Genomic DNA, 18,171 nt, shown 5'->3' with positions numbered 1-18,171 from the left:
AATAGTCCTGTGGGTATTATAAGATCTGCATGGATACATATAGCTTGAATGAATGATGTTAGAATTTCTGAGCTCCAGATCAGTCAGCATGGCAGCTAGCTGAAGCCTCAACTTATGGGTTTCTTAACCCACAAAACCCCCATAGCATGTAAAATTTAAGTCCAGAACTGCAGATAATAAAGTTTTATAGTGCTGTTCTGTTTTACTCAGTGACTCCATGGCGCTCTGATGGTAATACTAAATTATTAGTTAGCTATATAGTTATAGTTATTGAGTTAGCTATATAGTGAAGGCAAGGCCTATGGATTTTCAAAAGCACCTAAGTGACTTAGAGGCCTAAGGCCCATTTTCAAAATGAAATGGGATTTAGGCTCCTAACACCCAGATCCTCAAAGGTATGTCAATGGGAATTAGGTGGCTAAATACTTTGAAGATCTGAGCCTCAGTTACTTTTTTAAAACGGGACTTTGATGCATTTGAAAATTTCACCCCATATCAATACTGCACAGATGTCTAGATCAATACATCTCTTTTAGAAATCTACAATGGACATCAGAGGTAACATGGTATTGTAACAGAGCTGATTTTTAAAATCTAAGAAAATTCTCAACAAAATAATTATGTTGGAGTTAAAGTTGAAACTAGGCATCTATAACACCAGAAAGCCAAGAAATTCTGTGTTAAGGTTACACTTAAATAGCAGTACATCAAAGAGTACTATGGAACTTTCAGAGCATGGTAGTAAGGTCCACATGGCCAGTTAGTGCATGGAAAGCTAGTTCACTGTACATTCATATTCTGGTTTGCCATGCATTAAGTCTCCATGTAGACAAGCCCTTACACTTCTGAATCTAGCACTGACTGTGAGGTGCGTGTTCTATTATGCAGGACTACAGCAATTTGGATGATATTACATACTTACCCAACAAAAAGGAGTTAAATTACAATTATTGTCAGAAAAGTGACAGATTATTACTTAAAATTGCTTCTTGTTTGAATTCAGTCTCATATCTGCATACTTTACAAACAAAAATAAGTTTTTAATGGCTCTTTACTCTTGTTAGAAATACAGAGACAATACAGCTAAGAAAGAGTAATCTGGAGGCTATCTGGATTTGCACTTCAACAGAATTTACTAAATTCAAGATACAGAACTACTATAACAGGGTGCTCTGCCCTTTTCAGAGCCAGGGATCATATCACATCATTATGTTGCACTGTAACAAACTGTAGAAAAAATACAATCTGTATGGAATTAGTATTGACTGTCAGCCAGGCAAATAGCCTGTGTTTAGTACAATAGGCAGAAACTGGGTTATTTTTTATGTTGCTCCAGCTACCAGAGGTCAAGTTTATAATATGTACATTTTCAAACTGACTGATGTTTTAGAATCTGTCATTTAGAAACGTTATTCATGTGTATTTGGAACCAATTGCTAAATTCATTTAACAGAACCACATTTCATTGTCCTTAAATTCTATTCATTTGTTTGCGGTTAATAAATTCTCAATTCTTAAAATAAACAAACAAACAAAGATCCAAAAGCAGTTAAAACAGGGGTTGGCAAACTTTTTGGTCCAAGGGCCACATCTGGGTATGGAAATTGTATGGTGACCATGAATGCTCATGAAATTGGGGGTTGGGGTGCAGAAGGGGGTGAGGGATCCAGCTGTGGGTGTGGGCTCTGGAGTGGGGCCAGAAATGAGGAGTTCAGGGTGCGGGAGAGGGCTCTGGCAGGGGGTTGGGGTGCAGGTTCCGGCTGGGGGTGCGGGCTTTGGAGTGCAAGAGGGTGCTCTGGGCTGGGACTGAGGGGTTCGGAGGGTGGGACAGGGATCAGGACTGGGGCAGGGGGTTGAGGCACGGGAGGGGGTCGGAGGTGCAGGCTCCGGGCAGTGCTTACCTCAAGCAGCTCCTGGAAGCAGCGGCACGTCCCACTCCTGGCTCCTACACGGAGGCCCGACCAGGCGGCTCTGTGTGCTGCCCTGTCTGCAGGGCGCTGCCCCGTCTGCAGGGCGCTGCCCCTGCAGTTCCCATTGGCTATGGTTGCCAGCCAATGGGAGCTGCGGGGGCAATGTGTGGAGCCCCCTGGCTGCCCCTCTGCATAGGAGCTGGAGTGGGAACATGCTGCTGCTTCTGGGAGCCACGCAGAGCCACAGAGCGGCATGGCATGCACTGGAGCGTTGGAGCGGGGCAAGCCCCGGACCCTGCTCCCCAGCAGAAGCTCAAGGGCCAGATTAAAACATCTGAAGGGCTGCATGCGGCCCCCAGGCCATAGTTTGCTCACCCCTGAGTTAGAAAGCCATTCCTTCTATGTTCTAAAGACTACAGAGCACTGGGACTTATCATCTGGGAATTCACTACTAAATAAAACTATGTTTTCTATCTTGAACAACTGTACAGAGAAGAAAAGTACCATGTACTACCTTTCCTTGTAATTTCAGGCATAAGGTAACATAGACTCACATAAACTATTATTAAACAAACATATATCTATATAACAAATGCCTTCTGTATAATGGCATCATACAGGTGGCATTTATTTGTTTAGATCTTTAAATTTATTCATGGTGGTGGGGAATGTAAATCACAAAATATTCCCTTTTTAAAATCACTTTATGATCTGGATTATTATGAATGTCCATGCACACAAAAAAAGTTTTGCTCAAGATGTTATTACCCTTAGAACAGAATGTGACTATTGCAAGGGAAAATCATTTGTCATTGATATTTTCTTGCTTTATATAATATATATTCTAACTTAATATATAATCCATCCTACTAAATTGTGTCTGGAAATAAGCAACCTACTGACAACATGTCAAATGTTATCAGTCTACTATTACAGGCTTTCTTGTTAGAGGCCATTTTATATCTAATAAACCATATAGGATGTCAATGGCAAACAGGTGAGGTATATGACTTGAAGTGTGATTTCAAAGCAATTTGAAATCCTGAAAACATTACATCATCTAGTCCCTCTCCCTGCCAATGCAGAAAATGTTCACATAAGTGATGTATTCACTGCCAACCTGGCTTAAGGTCTAAAGAAGAACTAAATATGTTATAGTCGTTCAAATTCCTTCTTTCCACAACTGGTTCTGGTAAATGTATTGTGTTCCTCATTTTTCTCAAAGACCTCCTTCAAAGATGATTTATGCCATTATTGGCTCTGTCACTGTGTAATGAAAATAAGCTGAGAAAATGAAGCTTCAGATGACTGACAGAATTTTGCCTCAAGAGTAGGAAAAAAGAACCTGACTTCAGTTTTCTGAAGAATCAGGAGACATCAACATTTATTGTTAGCTGACTGCGAAGAGTTACAAAAGGACCTCACTAAACTGGATGACTGAACAACAAAATGGCAGATGAAATTCAATGTTGATAACTGTAAAGTAATGCACATTGGAAAAGTAATCCCAACTAAATATAAAAGATGATTGGGTCTAAATTAGCTGTTACCTCTCAAGAAAGAGATCTTGGACTCGTGGATAGTTCTCTGAAAACATCTACCCAATGTAGAGCGGTAGTCAAAAAAAAGCTATGCAATTATGAAATAGCAGACAAGGGGTTATTTGCCATGAAGGCTCCATGTGAGAATTGGCAACACTGCCTGGGTGGGGGCCAAACATCCCATCCTAGTTTTAACTGACCATAAGAATCTAGAATATCTATGATCTGCCGAAGCACTGAATCAGCATCAGTTGTGTTGGGCCCTATTCTTTTCAAGATTCGATTTCATAATCATGTATAATCCAGGCAACATGAATGGCTAGGCTGATGCCCTCTGACGAAAAGGGGAATACTATTCAGAACCCACTAACCCCAAAGAACCGCCACCTTACACATTAAAACCACATGATTTAATTTGTGGGTCTGTAGCCTCGGACTTCCTTACCATGCTTTGAGCAGCTCTCCCTAATAATCCAACACCACTATCCCTGGGTCAATAACCTCCTCTATATCAATGGCTCCCTATCCATCCCCAAGGGTTTTCCAAGACTGGAAGTACTGTGCATACATCGTGATACCCCTTAGGCAGGTGACTTTGGGCAATCCAAGACTCTGAGTTGTAGCCCACTTGTTCTGGTGGCCACAAATGCAAGGTGACATTTGGTCCTACATCAGGTCCTGCAATATCTGTGCTTGCACAAAACTCCTCTAGAGCAGGACTTTTGGCCTTCTGATGCCAACCTGGGACCCTTTCCTGGCCCTGGTCACATATTACCCTTGATTTTTATAGTGGAACTACCCGAATCTGAAGGCCTAACACCATACTAACTATCACGGACCAACTCACCAAAACAGCCAATTTTGTACCATGCACACGTGGAAACTACTGCATGCCTTCTAGTCACACATATCTTCCACCTCCATGGCCTCCCAAAACATCTTACCACAGACTGTGGCTTCCAAGTCATATCCAGGTTCTGGAAGGATGAGTTTTCCCTCCAAGATGTCCAGATCATGCATCCACCACACATTACCCTCATATGGATGGCCAATCAGAAAAGGTCAACCAGGTGCTTGAACAATAGATTGACAAATAGGTAGGAGTGATGACTGTGTATTAGATATATAAGTAAAGCATGGCTAGAATGCAAAGCCTACAGGCTGAGGCCTGTAAGATTTTAGTTTAGCCATAGTAGGTCGTAGGCTTAAGAATGCTTGACATGAGTGGTTTCAGAGTAGCAACAATGGACTGTAGCCCACGAAAGCTTATGCTCTAATAGATTTGTTAGTCTCTAAGGTGCCACAAGTACTTCTGTTCTTTTTGACATGAGTGGGTAACTTAGGAATAACCATATGCCAGGTAGGTTAGAAGATTACTGTAAAAGATGAGCCAATAGGTGATGTTATGGAAAAATAAACCGCAACGTACTGTCCAAGACCACAAGACGCCTGATTGTAACATCATGGAATGTCCTGTTCTGATTGCAGGTTACCATGGACACATGTTGTGTGTAGATGCTAATGAGAATAAGAGGAACTAAGATAACCTATGAAAAATGGGGCACCCAAATATTCATGGGGTGTGGAAGTACAGATAAGGAAAAGAGGGTTGAAACTCTAATGCGTGTGCACAGGGTGTTAAGCATGGTCGGAAAAACAGTATAAAAGAGGTTCCCTGGTTGGGTAAAAGTGGGAAAACCCCAAGGGAAGACCTACGGGAAACCCCAGCAGGAACCACCTCTACCCCTGGTTCAAGTTCAAGACCATGAGACATATCTCGTCCACGACAGCCTGGACCCCCAAATGCATAGAGGGCCCCTGTACTATCTGATCGATTGGGATAGTTATGGACCTGAAGAATTCTCTTGGGAGCCAGCTCATCATGTGCACACCCCTGCAAAAGTATGGACCTTCCACAGGAATCACGCAGAGAAGTCTGACCCCGTGGATTACCCTAGGAGATGGGGTTGCATCAGGCACCACCAGTCTTGATCCTAGGCCTGGGCAGCTGCCAAGCAGGAGCCTTACTCTGTATATCATCATGTTGCAAGAACTGATGTGGGAACTGCTGCTAATATCTCCCACTCACACACCAGAAGCTACACCTGCTGATTCAGTGGGGTCAGATGACTAACAGCAGATGGCTGATTGGACACTACTGATCATAAAGCTTCCTATTCCTGTCCCATCCCTTTTCTGAGCAACTAGTTGCTAGGCTGGTTGCTGCCCAGACTGCTGAGACCAAGTCCCCACCTCCCTGCCTTGTTCCTTTTCCCCATATTTGTCCCTATTCCTGTGACCACACCTTGTTCCCCATTGCTGATTCAAGCTGTGACCCTTGGCATGACTTCTGAGTCCCCCTTTGACCTTTGGTGTGACCATGACCTGACCCTACTCCTGACTCTCACCAGTAGGTCAGAGAGCTCTCATTATGGGCCCTAACACCTATCATAGTCAAAATGCAGTTTTCTGTTAGTCCTCTGGACAGACCCTGACTAGATTACAGGTGCTCCTCACATCCAGCTTGGTGACTAACCAGGCCATTCTTACTTGGTCTATGAGCACTGGGATTAGGGGTAGCAATTTTTGCATGGTAATTTTATTTAGGGCACAGTAGTCCATGCACAGCCTTAAGGATCCATCCTTCTTTTTAATGAAAATGACAGGGGCTCTGACTGGGGAGGTGAGTGTCGGATAAAACCCTTTTTAAAATTCTCATGGATACATTCTAATTACAGAACTCCACTGAACAATCTGAAATTACCACAGTTTCTCCTTTCTGTTTCATAAAGCAAACTGTTTGTTTTTTAGTCGCTAGGAACAAATACAGTATCAAATTTCAAAGCTATAATTAGTTTCAAAAATAATTATAAATTCAATTTACTTTCCAATACCTGGCTGAAAGGTTATCTTTTTAACTACCTCCTTTAATTACAGTTGTGTAGTGTTTATAAAGTGTCAGAATTTTAATGAGAGTTTGCTTTCAAGAGTTCATAGAATTCCATTACCCCTTTCCTTTACTAACCCTTTTTGTACTAAATTTAATCTCACGCAGGTCACACTAACAATAGTCACAATAGACTCAACTAACTCTGCTGCCCCCATCAGCCGGGGAAATTCATCAATGCTACAAACTACTGACCTTACCCTAAACCCATTTGATTGCAGGCCAGTTGGCTTAACTTTTCTTGCCACTCATCAGCACAAACATGGTAGTCAGTAGCTGACCTGTGAATAGTCAGGAATGCCAAAGAGCTTGTGTTTTTAGATAGGGTCACTGCAAAGAAAAAGAAAAGTAACTTAAGTATTTCTTCAGCTAGTTGGTATGCTGTTTGTTACATTGTAAATATAAGAATACTTTCAAAAGTGTCTTTGAGTAATGCAAGATCCAGTTATTTTTTATCTCCTCTATACTTTATGAAGATTTAATTCAAGAAGGAGGCAGCAGTGCCCATCAGACTCTAGGTAGTCCTAGACAAGACAGTACATAAGATAACAAACAAGAGAGACATCCTGAAGTTTAGATCAAACCGAACCACTTCAATTCATCATTTGTTTATATGGGGCCAGACTGACAGCCTAACTCATGTTGAGTAGTACCTTACTCCACAAGTAGTCCAACTGAAATCTATGAGACCACTTGTGGAATAAGGTGCTACTCAATATAAGAACAGTATCAGAATCTGGCCCTTGATAAATTTATATTGCTCCTATTATGACTATATCAGGTGTGTTTATAGAAATGAAGAACAATCAATAGCTATTGACCACAAAAAAGACCATCCTCTGCCATTATCATCATCTCTTTCCCCAACCTGCTTATTGGCTTAATGTCTGCCTTTGTTTTGATCCTGCACAAGAAAGCTTCCAAATGGCCAAAAATGCACTGAGGTAAACTTAGGTGCCCTATAGTACTACAGTTTGTGACAGGAACTCTTGACAGAAGGTTTTTTGTGTGCATTTTTCCCCAAATACATATTGTTTTTATTTAGACTTTGTACTTCTCACTTATTCTTGAATTTCATTCATCCGAACTCACTTAGTCATTAAGCATTTTTCATTCATACTACACTGCCTTTACCTCTCTATAAGAAAATTATATATTAATCTTTGATTCCTCCTTCTCGATACTTCTAACTCATGTTTATAGGACTTTTTGTCTCCACTGCCTAAGTAATTTTGATGGATGTGTGCACAATGTATTTTCTCAGCAGTATGAATAAAGAATATTTGTTTCTCTAAACAACAGGATATCTTTCTGTTTTACACTAAAAATGTCATAAAACATCCGATTTCTTCGTGGTACCGTATTACCTTCACACAGAGAAATAGATTAGCTTCAGATAGCATCACATATACAGTGCAGCCAATTGCTGTCTGGTGGAGTTCGGGTATATGGGCCAGGACACCACAACACACACACACATCCTGCTTCCTTCAGATATTGCTATTGCTTATGTGGGACTCACATAATTCTTACTCAAACAGCCATGCTTTGAGAATTCTTATTTTAATAACACATAAAAGCATGAGGCCTTTTTATGGATGCTGGTACTGCAGGTGGGTAATAGCCAGATTTCTCTGCTGACTGTCCCCTTTCTCACTCCAGTACATTCAAAATGGAGCTGCCAGGCTTATTTTCTTCTCAGCACCATTGAAGTCAATGGGAATTCTGACATGAAGTTCAATGAGTACAGGATCAAAGCCCTAGTCATTCTGCCCAAGTCATTTGTATACTTCAGTTTCTTCATTGCCTCTCTGCCTTCTTTTACAGCAGTCTCAAGACTCTACTCCTCACTTCAGAAGCTCTCCACATTTCCATTCAGTCAACATCACTTCTCTCATCTTATCTCCTCCTGCACCTTGCAGTATCCACACATTTGTCATCTAACCCTCTCTCTTTCTCCCTTGCCCACTGTACAGTTTGTACTGACTTTCATGCTTTCCTGGAACAGGCTCCTAGTCCAAGTTCTTCCAGCCCCACTTTGGAAAAATGTTAAAAAAACTCAACTATTTCATGACATTTACCATCCACAACATTACTTCCATCCAGTAGCACAGATGAGACTTACCACAGTTCCATTCGTCTGAGTTGTCCATGCAGTCTAGCTGCCCATCGCACCACACTTCACGTGGCACACAATCATGACTGGCACATTCAAGCTCATCTGCCTTGCAAAATGCTGCCAAGACAAACACAAATATTAAGATGATGATCTTAAAAACGGCTATCATAAAAATGCACACTAGGATATGATTGGGTAAAGGCATAGGGACAAGTTCAGAGCAGGTTTATGGAGCAGGGGGATAGAGTCAGCAGGCAGAAAATCTGTTCGGGGTGGGGAGGAGGACTTAGCTGGAGGGGATCCGTGGTAGGCCAGCAAACCTCAAAGGTGGGAAGTAGTGTCTGGAAATAGCATGGCCAGGGTACATGTTTCAGTGCATCCTACCTACCAAGTTTCAACTATGATCCTACCACTATAGCATTGGAGTCCCTCACAAACTTTAGATGGAAACTTTTGTTTCTCACTTTTTGCTGGACTGCACTAATCCTAATCCAGACAGTTATTCTGTGTTGATTAGACATTCATCCTTTACCCTAAGGCCTGGTCTACACTACGAGTTTATGTCGGATTTAGCAGCATTAAATCCGAATTAACCCTGCACCCATCCACACAACAAAGCCATTTTTTCAACATAAAGGGCTCTTAAAACCGATTTCTGTACTCTTCCCCAACGAGGGGATTAGCGCTGAAATTGACATCGCCGTTTCGAATTAGTGTTAGTGTGGGCACAATTCGAAGGTATTGGCCTCCCACAGCGCAATCATTGTGACCGCTCTGGACAGCACTCTGAACTAGGATGCACTGGCCAGGTGTACAGGAAAAGCGCCGGGAACTTTTGAATCTCATTTCCTGTTTGGCCAGGTGAGCTCATCAGCACAGGTGACCATGCAGTCCCAGAATCGAAAAAGAGCTCCAGCATGGACCGAACGGGAGGTACTGGATCTGATCGCTGTATGGGGAGAGGAATCTGTGCTATCAGAACTACGTTCCAAAAGACAAAATGCCAAAAAATCTCAGAGGCCATGAGGGACAGATGCTACATCAGGGACGCAACACAGTGCCGCGTGAAACTTAAGGAGCTCAGACAAGCGTACCAGAAAACCAAAGAATCAAACGGACGCTCCGTGACAGAACCCCAGACATGCCGTTTCTACACTGAGCTGCATGCAATTCTAGGGGGGGCCGCCACCACTACCCCACCCCTGTCCGTGGACTCTGAGGATGGGATACTCTCCACCATGGCTGAGGATTTTGAAGATGGGGAAGATGAGGAGGAGGACGAGCTTGGGGAGAGCACACAGCACACCGTTTTCCCCGACAGCCAGGATCTTTTTATCATCCTGACTGAAATACCCTCCCAACCCAACGAAGCCGGAGAAAGGACCTCTGGTGAGTGTACCTTTTTTAATATAATATATGTTATAAAAGCAAGTATTTTTTAATGATTAAGTAGCCCTGAGGACTTGGGATGCATTTGTGGCCAGTACTGCTATTGGAAAAGTCTGTTAACATGTCTGGGGATGGAGCGGAAATCTTCCAGGGACATCTCCATGAAGGTACTCCTAGAGGTACTCTAAAAGCCTTTGCAGAAGGTTTCTGGGGAGAGCAGACTTATTCCGTCCTCCATAGTAGGACACTTTACCACGCCATGCTAAGTAGCAAGTAATCTGGTATCACTGCATGACAAAGCCTGGCAGCGTATGGTCCCAGTGTTTGCTGGCATTCAAGCAACATCTGTTCTTTATCTCTCTTTATCCTCAGGAGAGTGATATCATTCATGGTAACCAGGTTGAAATAGGGGAATTTGATTAAGGGAACTTTCAGAAGTGGCCGTTCCTACTGGGCTGTTTGCCTATGGCTGAAAATAAATCCTCCCTGCAGTTAGCCACACGGTGGGAGTGGGGAGACATTGATGCTGAGCTGAGCGTTTGGCTAGCAGGGAACTTCCCTGATACCAGCCAGGCACTGGTGGGAGGGGAAAAGCAATCATCCCAGAGAATTGGATGGGGGGAGGGGGTTAGTTTGGTTTCTGCTGCTGCACATTAACAGGAAAACTGCAGCAGTAAATGGCCAACTCAACGGGCTTTGCTTGGTATGGGAAAGGAGGGGGCTGCTGTTATGAAGGTTGCAGAAGCCAAAAGACTATGGCTTACCATGGCCGCCTGCAAGCCGAATTCTGTTGCCCGGCCCTGCGTGTGTGATCTCTAACACCAAAGCCGCAGGCACTCAATATAAGATGCAAAATGTGACCTTGTACCAAAATCACATGTGCTATGTAATGTGAATAGTGTTGTTCACTGTGAAAGAGTATAGCCATTGTTCTGTAAAATGTATCTTTTTAAATACTTCACTCCCTTTTTTTCCTCCAGCAGCTGCAAATGTTTCAAGCCTCCCTCCTCCATCCCAGAAGCTATCTCAGATAAGGCAGTGAAAAAAAACGCACACGCGATGAGATGTTCTCTGAGCTCATGCAGTTGTCCGGCACTGACAGAGCTGTGTGGAGGGACACAATAGCAGAGTACAGGACAGTGGCTGATGAACGTGAGGAGAGGTGGCAGCAGGAAGATCAGAGGAGGCATGAGGAAACGCTGGGGATACTGCGGGATCAAACAGACATGCTCCAGCATCTGGTGGAGGTTCATGAATGGCAGCAGGATCACAGACTGCCGCTGCAGTTGCTGCTTAACCGCCCTTCCTCCTCCCCAAGTTCCATAGCCTCCTCACCCAGACACCCAAGAACGCGGGGTGGGAGGCTCCAGGCACCCAACCTCTCCTCCCCAGTGGACAGCCCAAGCAACAGAAGGCTGGCATTCAACAAGTTTTAAAGTGGCCTTTTCCTTCCCTCCTACCCTCCTCCCACACCCCACCTGGGCTACCTTTCCCTATTTTTATAATCAATTAATAAAGAATACATGTTTTTTAAATGATAGTGACTGTATTTCCTTTGCAAGCAAGATGTGATCAAAGGCGGGAGGGCGGGTGGCTTACAGGGAATTAGAGTCAACCAAGGGGGCGGGTTTTCATCAAGGAGAAACAAACAGAAGTGTCACACAGTACCCTGGCCAGTCATGAAACTGGTTTTCAAAGCTTCTCTGATGCGCACCGCTTCCTGCTGTGCTCTTCTAACTGCTCTGGTGTCTGGCTGCACGTATTCAGTGACCACAGTTAGGGAATCCCATTGCAGCAAAGCCATCCACTATGACCTGCACATTTCCCAGAGTCACTACCCTTGATAGCAGCAGCTCAGTGATTGCGTTGGCTTCTTGCATCACAGCAACCCCCACAGTAGATCTGCCCACTCCAAATTGATTCCCGACTGACCGGTAGCTGTCTGGCATTGCAAGCTTCCACCTGGCTATTGCCACTCGCTTGTGAACTGTGATGGCTGCTCTCATCTTGGTATTCTTGTGCTTCAGGGCAGGGGAAAGCAAGTCACAAAGTTCCATGAAAGTGCCCTTACTCATGCGAAAGTTTTGGAGCCACTGGGAATCATCCCAGACCTGCAACACTCTGTGCTTGTTTCCCAGGCCCAGAATCGGCATTCCACGGCATGAGCCTGCCCCATTAACACCATGATCTCCAAATTGTGGGGGAACGCGGTTTTAGAGAAAAGTGTGTTCATGTCCTCATCACTGCGCTGCCGTCGCCTCCTCGTCTGGTTTTTCAGGTGCTGGTTCTGCATACACTGCATGATAATGCACGAGGTGTTTACAATGGTCATAACTGCTGCGGTGAGCTGAACAGGCTCCATGCTTGCTGTGCTATGGTGTCTGCTCCTGCTCGGGCAATCCAGGGAAAAGGGTGTGAAACGATTGTTTGCCGTTGTTCTGGAGGAGGGAGGGGCGACGGACAACATGGCATACAGGGTTGGCTTTCAGGGAATTAAAATCAACAAAGGGGGTGGCTTTGCAAGAAACAGAATGGTCCCCTCAAGGATAGAACTCAAAACGGGGTTTAGCAGGCCGTTGATTTCACGGAGGGAGGGAGAAGAAAATGAATACAAAATAAATCTGGTCTATTTCTTGTTTTGATCCACTTCATCTACCTTTATACATCTTGCTGGCAGCAGACTGTGCAGTACGACCGCTAGCCATCGTCATCACCTGGGTGCTCGGCAGAAGACGGTGCAGTATGACTGCTAGCCATTGTCTTCTGCTGGCTGCAGATTAAAAGACAGTGCACTGCCGGTAGGACTGAATCGCCATGAGACGAAACTTAAAAGGGAAATGACCTGGCTGGAGTCATTCCCATGTTTGCCCAGGCACCCGATTAAAAGAGCACCCAGGACTACGTTGATGACAGTTACCAGTCATACTGCACTGTCTGCTGCCAAAAGGCAATTAACTGCTGCTGTGTAGCAATGTAATACCGCGTCTGCCAGCACCCAGGAGACATACAGTGACAGTTAGCTGAGCAGACTCCATGCTTGCCGTGGTATGGCGTCTGCACAGGTAACTCAAGAAAAAAGGCGCAAAACGATTGTCTGCCCTTGCTTTCACGGAGGGAGGGAGAGAAGGGGGGCCTGACGATATGTACCCAGAACCACCCGCGACAATGTTTTAGCCCCATCAGGCACTGGGATTTCTACCCAGAATTCAAATGGGTTGCGGTGCTGCGGGAACTGTGGAGTAGCTACCCACAGTGCAACGCTCCGGAAGTCGACGGTTGCCTCAGTACTGTGGACACACTCCGCCGACTACATGCACCTAGAGCATTTGTGTGGGGACACACACAATCGACTGTATAAAAACGCTTTCTACAAAACCGACTGCTATAAATTCAACCTAATTTCATAGTGAAGACAAGGCCTAAGATACCTAAAATTCAGAAGTACTGTCATCGTCATTTCAGAGGTGGGAAACTGAAGCATGGAGTGGCTTGCTCAAGGTCACATAGATAGCTTGCGGCAGAGCCAGGACCTGAACTCAATACTCCTGCATCCCAGTCCAGTATCCACAAGATCATTTTGATGTCAGTTTGTGCTCATGTACAGTCCCCATAGGATTTTACAGCTACCCGATGCCATCGCAAAATCCCCAGGAAGGGCAGTCATGCAACATTACCAGCCCCACTTTATCAGGCTTTCCCACTGGGGCACCAGTGCAGGCTGACACAAAGAAGTACAATTAGCACCATCATGCAGTAGCTTTAGTGACTCTGGCCCTTAGCTCTCATTAATTTTTTTATATGTCTTATTAGTTTATAGAGTGTATTACTGTACAGGTCAGGCATTTATTTACAACACTAAAAGACCCATCTTATCATACATCAAACAATCCACAATGAAAACCATAAAACAATGTAAACTGATACTGTCTGCTGTGACATACTGTGACATTAACAGCCATGTGTCTTCAGGGCAGGAACAAAGGATGTAACCCCAGAAAAACAAGAACACACACACGCACGCACATGCATGTACAAAATCAAGAAAAAGCTAAACCAAACAACCACGCCTCACATCATGCCCTGAAGCTCCCTAACTCTGGCTCTGGAAGGCCTCCAAGGGGAACGAATTCCAGAGGTAGAGAGCCCTCAGCTGAGAAGGGGGAGAAAATTCCAGAGGTAGAGGACCCCCAGCTGAGAAGGGGGAGCAAATTCCAGAGGTAGAGAGCCCTCAGCTGAGAAGCTCTACTGCCATTCCTGAATAATTCATCCCCAGGACTGACAGCAAGAGTAGAGAGGAAGGATGGTGCAATGGTTAGTGTGCTAGCCTGGGACTCAGGAGACCCAGATTCAGTTTCTTGAGGTCACAGACTTCTTATGTGACCTTTGGCAAGTCACTTAGTCTCTCTGTTCCTCAGTTCCTGTCTGTAAAATGAGGATAATAGTACCTCCGTATCTCACAGGGGCATTTTGAGGAAAAGTACATTAAAGATTGTGAGACATCATTCTACAGTTATGGAAACCATATAAGTAGCATAAGTACAGTATCCCAGCTGATCTGAAAAGCTGCAGTTTATTGTGTAAATGTAAGTTGCTCTCAGTTATTCACATCTCAAAACATTCAGAGCTTTAGAGACATCTTGACTTGTGTAATCTGTGCATTGGCTTATGGGTTACGCTGAGTTCAAAACTAGCTTATATGCATTAAAACAAGATATAAGAGAGAAATGCAAGAAGACTACAGGCCTAAACCTGTAAAATAGTAACTTAAGCAGTTAACATAAGGATATGGACTTTGGCAAAAGTAAATTGTTTAGCTTACCATACGTTAGCAGTGACGCTAGGTCATAAAATGGCATAAAACATAATTTTGCAATAAATAATTTTGCTGAAATTTTGCAGAATGTTGATGAGAAACTGCAAAAAGTCAGTTGATGCCAGTATGGAGTATTTTGTGACAGGCACATCAGCAGATGCTTAATCACAGAATTGTTATAGTAACCAATTGACATATACACTAATGAGTTTGATATAATTAATATACTAGTCCATAAATTAGAACAAGGAAACCCCAACATTATTAAGGTAAAACAGTTAGTTATGGGCAAAGGACGCTGAACACTCTTAGGAATATTCATGACAGTCATCAAACTTACAATAGGTCTGACCATGAAGTAGGCTGACAAAACCTCAATCCAGCAATCATTATTAAGGCTGCGAGTCTGTCACGGAGGCCACGAAAGTCTCGGATTCCATGACTTTTCATGACCTCTGTGATTTCTGCAGCAGCTGCACCTATGGCACCCCCGGACTCCCCCCACAGAGCACCCACAGCCCCCCACCCAAGGTTTAGTCAGGGCGGGCATTTTTAGTAAAAGTCCCGGACAGGTCCCGGGCCCATGAATTTTTCTTTATGGCCCGTGACCTGTCCATGACTTTTACTAAAAATATCAGTGACTAAAACGTAGCCTTAATCATTATGCAAGTCAGAGAGAAGACAGCTGGTGGTCCACAGGGGTCCTGTCTCAGTAATTCTAGGTCTCCAGAAGAATAGTTGTGAGTATGTGTATGAGATGATACTGGATGTCAAATTAGTACGAATAATGCAATAATGTCATCTGCACTGGAACATTTGTGTGTTAACTAACTTTAGTAATACAAATCTTAAAAGAGCAAAAGATCTTTTCCAACCGTGCGTGTCAGGGTTCCCAAATGAACAATAATCCTCATAATACTGGATCTGATCTTTGGACAAGAGCCTATCAAACATCAGTGTGTTAAGTTGTTAATTGGGAATTCTTAAGTAATCAATATAATTAATCCACCATCAATAAATCAGACAATACTTGCACCTGAAAGCATGCAGGAAGCCAAAAAGAGATTTGAGCACTGATTCTATGTGCTCTTCTAGACAAGAGCAGCTGCATTCTGTATGGCAAAACTGCATTTACCCTACACAGATACTGCAAATACTGCATTTACCCTACACAGATGGTGCAGACACTGCCTCTCTAAGCATCTGCCCCTTCCAACAAGCATCAGAGCTGGTCAGGAATTATACATCAACATGTTTTTTCAACTGAAAATGTGTTTTCCACAATCAGGATGAAAACAAATGCTGAAATATCTGAATTTCCTGGGGGACAGACATTCAGATTTTCAATCAGCTCTAACAGATACCATTCCTCTCTTTGGCAGATCAGATGGCAGAAGATGAGACCACAGAACTCGGTTTGATTAAAAGCAGATGAAACAGAGAATCGTCTATACATTAAATTGCAGCCAAAAGCATTTCCCAACCTCCACTTCTGACTTCACATACACACTGAAAATATAAGCAACAAGATGGAAGCTCGTACAGCAGCTGCCACTCAGTAGCTCCTCCTCCTCCTCCTCTTCCCATCCCACTGATAAACTGTGTACTGTGAAAAGGAACTCGCGTCTGTTTCTAGCTATCAGCCGAAGGAAGGAGGAACTTCTTAGTGGTTGCAGGTATAGAACCATAACCCAGGCCTCAGTGGGGATCGTTGGGGTATCCCTACACTCTTGTTGGCACTGCATGGGATACACTTGTATTCCTCTTCTGGTTCTGTCGGTCTGTTTCTTCACTTCTGCAGTATGCATCCAATGAAGTGAGATGTAGCTCACGAAAGCTTATGCTCAAATAAATTGGTTAGTCTCTAAGGTGCCACAAGTACTCCTTTTCTTTTTGCGAATACAGACTAACACGGCTGTTACTCTGAAACTTGTATTCCGCTGGCACTCATTGCCACCTTGGATACGGTGAGAAGGAAGAGACAATGGAAACATGGGAAGAAAGGAGCAAAGGGAGCAGGGGGAGGAACAAAAGCCAAAAAGTCCCGGGATTTGGTAAGACAAGTGGGAGTAAAGAAGATCCAAGCAGCCATAGGTTATACGAAAGGGAGTCAAGGAGCCTAGAGGAAGAGACAGGAGCCAAGGAGCTACAAATAAAAAATAGCAGCCAAGTGGACACAAACAGAAAGAGACTAGGCAAGGAGAGACAGGACGAGGTGGAGATATGGAGCCACAGCAGTGAGAAGTGGAACCAAGGAGAGAGGTTATAGGATGGAGAGGGAGAACTTGGAGCAACAAGGCGAATGATAGGGAGCTAAGGGGAGGGGTGGGTCCATTATGCCTTTAGGGGACTGCTTCTACAGTTTGTCCAGTGCCCCCAAAATTCTAGATTCAGTCTTGACCGTCACCCTGGTTAAGCACTTACAGCAGTTCTTTTCATCCACCTTGTCAGGACAATCCGGAAAGCCGTCACAGATCATGGCATGCTGGATACACAGCTTGTTCGATGGACATTCCCAAAGTCCCCTTTCTCTACAACCTGGACACAGAGAACAAGAGCTTTGAGATATTCCATTTTAACATTTATTTGCAATTAGAGCTGTGTGAATGGCTGATTTTCCAGTTAGCTTGTAGTTCTGAGAAACAAGGAAAAAAACTGGTTCAGGTCAAATTGAAACAAATTTTTCAAAATTTTAGGTGAATTAGAAAGTTGGAAAAAAATGGTTTCAGGTGAAACTAAACATTTTGTTCCACCTGAAACTTGAATTGTCATTGGGTCAAAAAGAGAAAGCAAGTGAGACTGACTCTGTAACCCAGTGGTTAGGGCACTCAGCTGGGATGGGGAACCCTTGGGTTCCGGTTCATGCTCCAATGACTCTTCAAGAATTTTATACAAAGTAGAAAAGACTCAACAGGATAAACTGAGAAAGAGAAAAGGAGTACTTGGGGCACCTTAGAGACTAACCAATTTATTTGAGCATAAGTTTCCATGAGCTACAGCTCACTTCATCGGATGCATCCGATGAAGTGAGCTGTAGCTCACGAAAGATTATGCTCAAATAAATTGGTTAGTCTCTAAGGTGCCACAAGTACTCCTTTTCTTTTTGCGAATACAGACTAACACGGCTGTTACTCTGAAATCTGAGAGAGAGAGAGTTACTCCAAAATACCATTTAGCTGGGTAGTATGGGCACTCCCAGGAGACCAGGGTTCAAGTCCCCGCTCCAGAGTAGTAATTCAAATTTGGGTCTCCCAGATGAGTGCTGTAACCACTGAGCTAAAAGCTATAAGGAGACCACCTCCTCCTCCTGTTCTGTGAATGGTGCCTGAATCTCCTTCTGCATCTAGACCCCAAAAGTCTAAATGTTCCATTTTGATGTCAAAACAAATCACTTTGACATTTCCAAACATTTTTCTTTTTTCACATTTACCAAAAACACCTGCTGAAATCTA

The 18,171-nt window shown here is 43.8% G+C and overlaps 1 protein-coding gene across 1 annotated transcript in view; it reads right to left on the bottom strand.

The window, feature by feature from the left end:
* CORIN (corin, serine peptidase) overlaps positions 1-18,171 on the bottom strand; it is a 319,432-nt gene that overhangs the window by 34,456 nt on the left and 266,805 nt on the right. Inside the window, exons 14-16 of the mRNA XM_073342123.1 lie at positions 17,144-17,257; positions 8,524-8,634; positions 6,599-6,728 (exon numbers count right to left, since the gene is read on the bottom strand). Of these exons, the coding sequence (XP_073198224.1) occupies positions 6,599-6,728; positions 8,524-8,634; positions 17,144-17,257 (355 nt within the window). The remainder of the gene's footprint in view (positions 1-6,598; positions 6,729-8,523; positions 8,635-17,143; positions 17,258-18,171) is intronic.

This window comes from Lepidochelys kempii, chromosome 4 (genome assembly GCF_965140265.1).
Source record: "Lepidochelys kempii isolate rLepKem1 chromosome 4, rLepKem1.hap2, whole genome shotgun sequence".
Lineage (NCBI taxonomy): Eukaryota > Metazoa > Chordata > Testudines > Cheloniidae > Lepidochelys > Lepidochelys kempii.
Note: the sequence above shows the minus strand (reverse complement) of the source record. Positions and strands in the feature narration are given on the sequence as shown.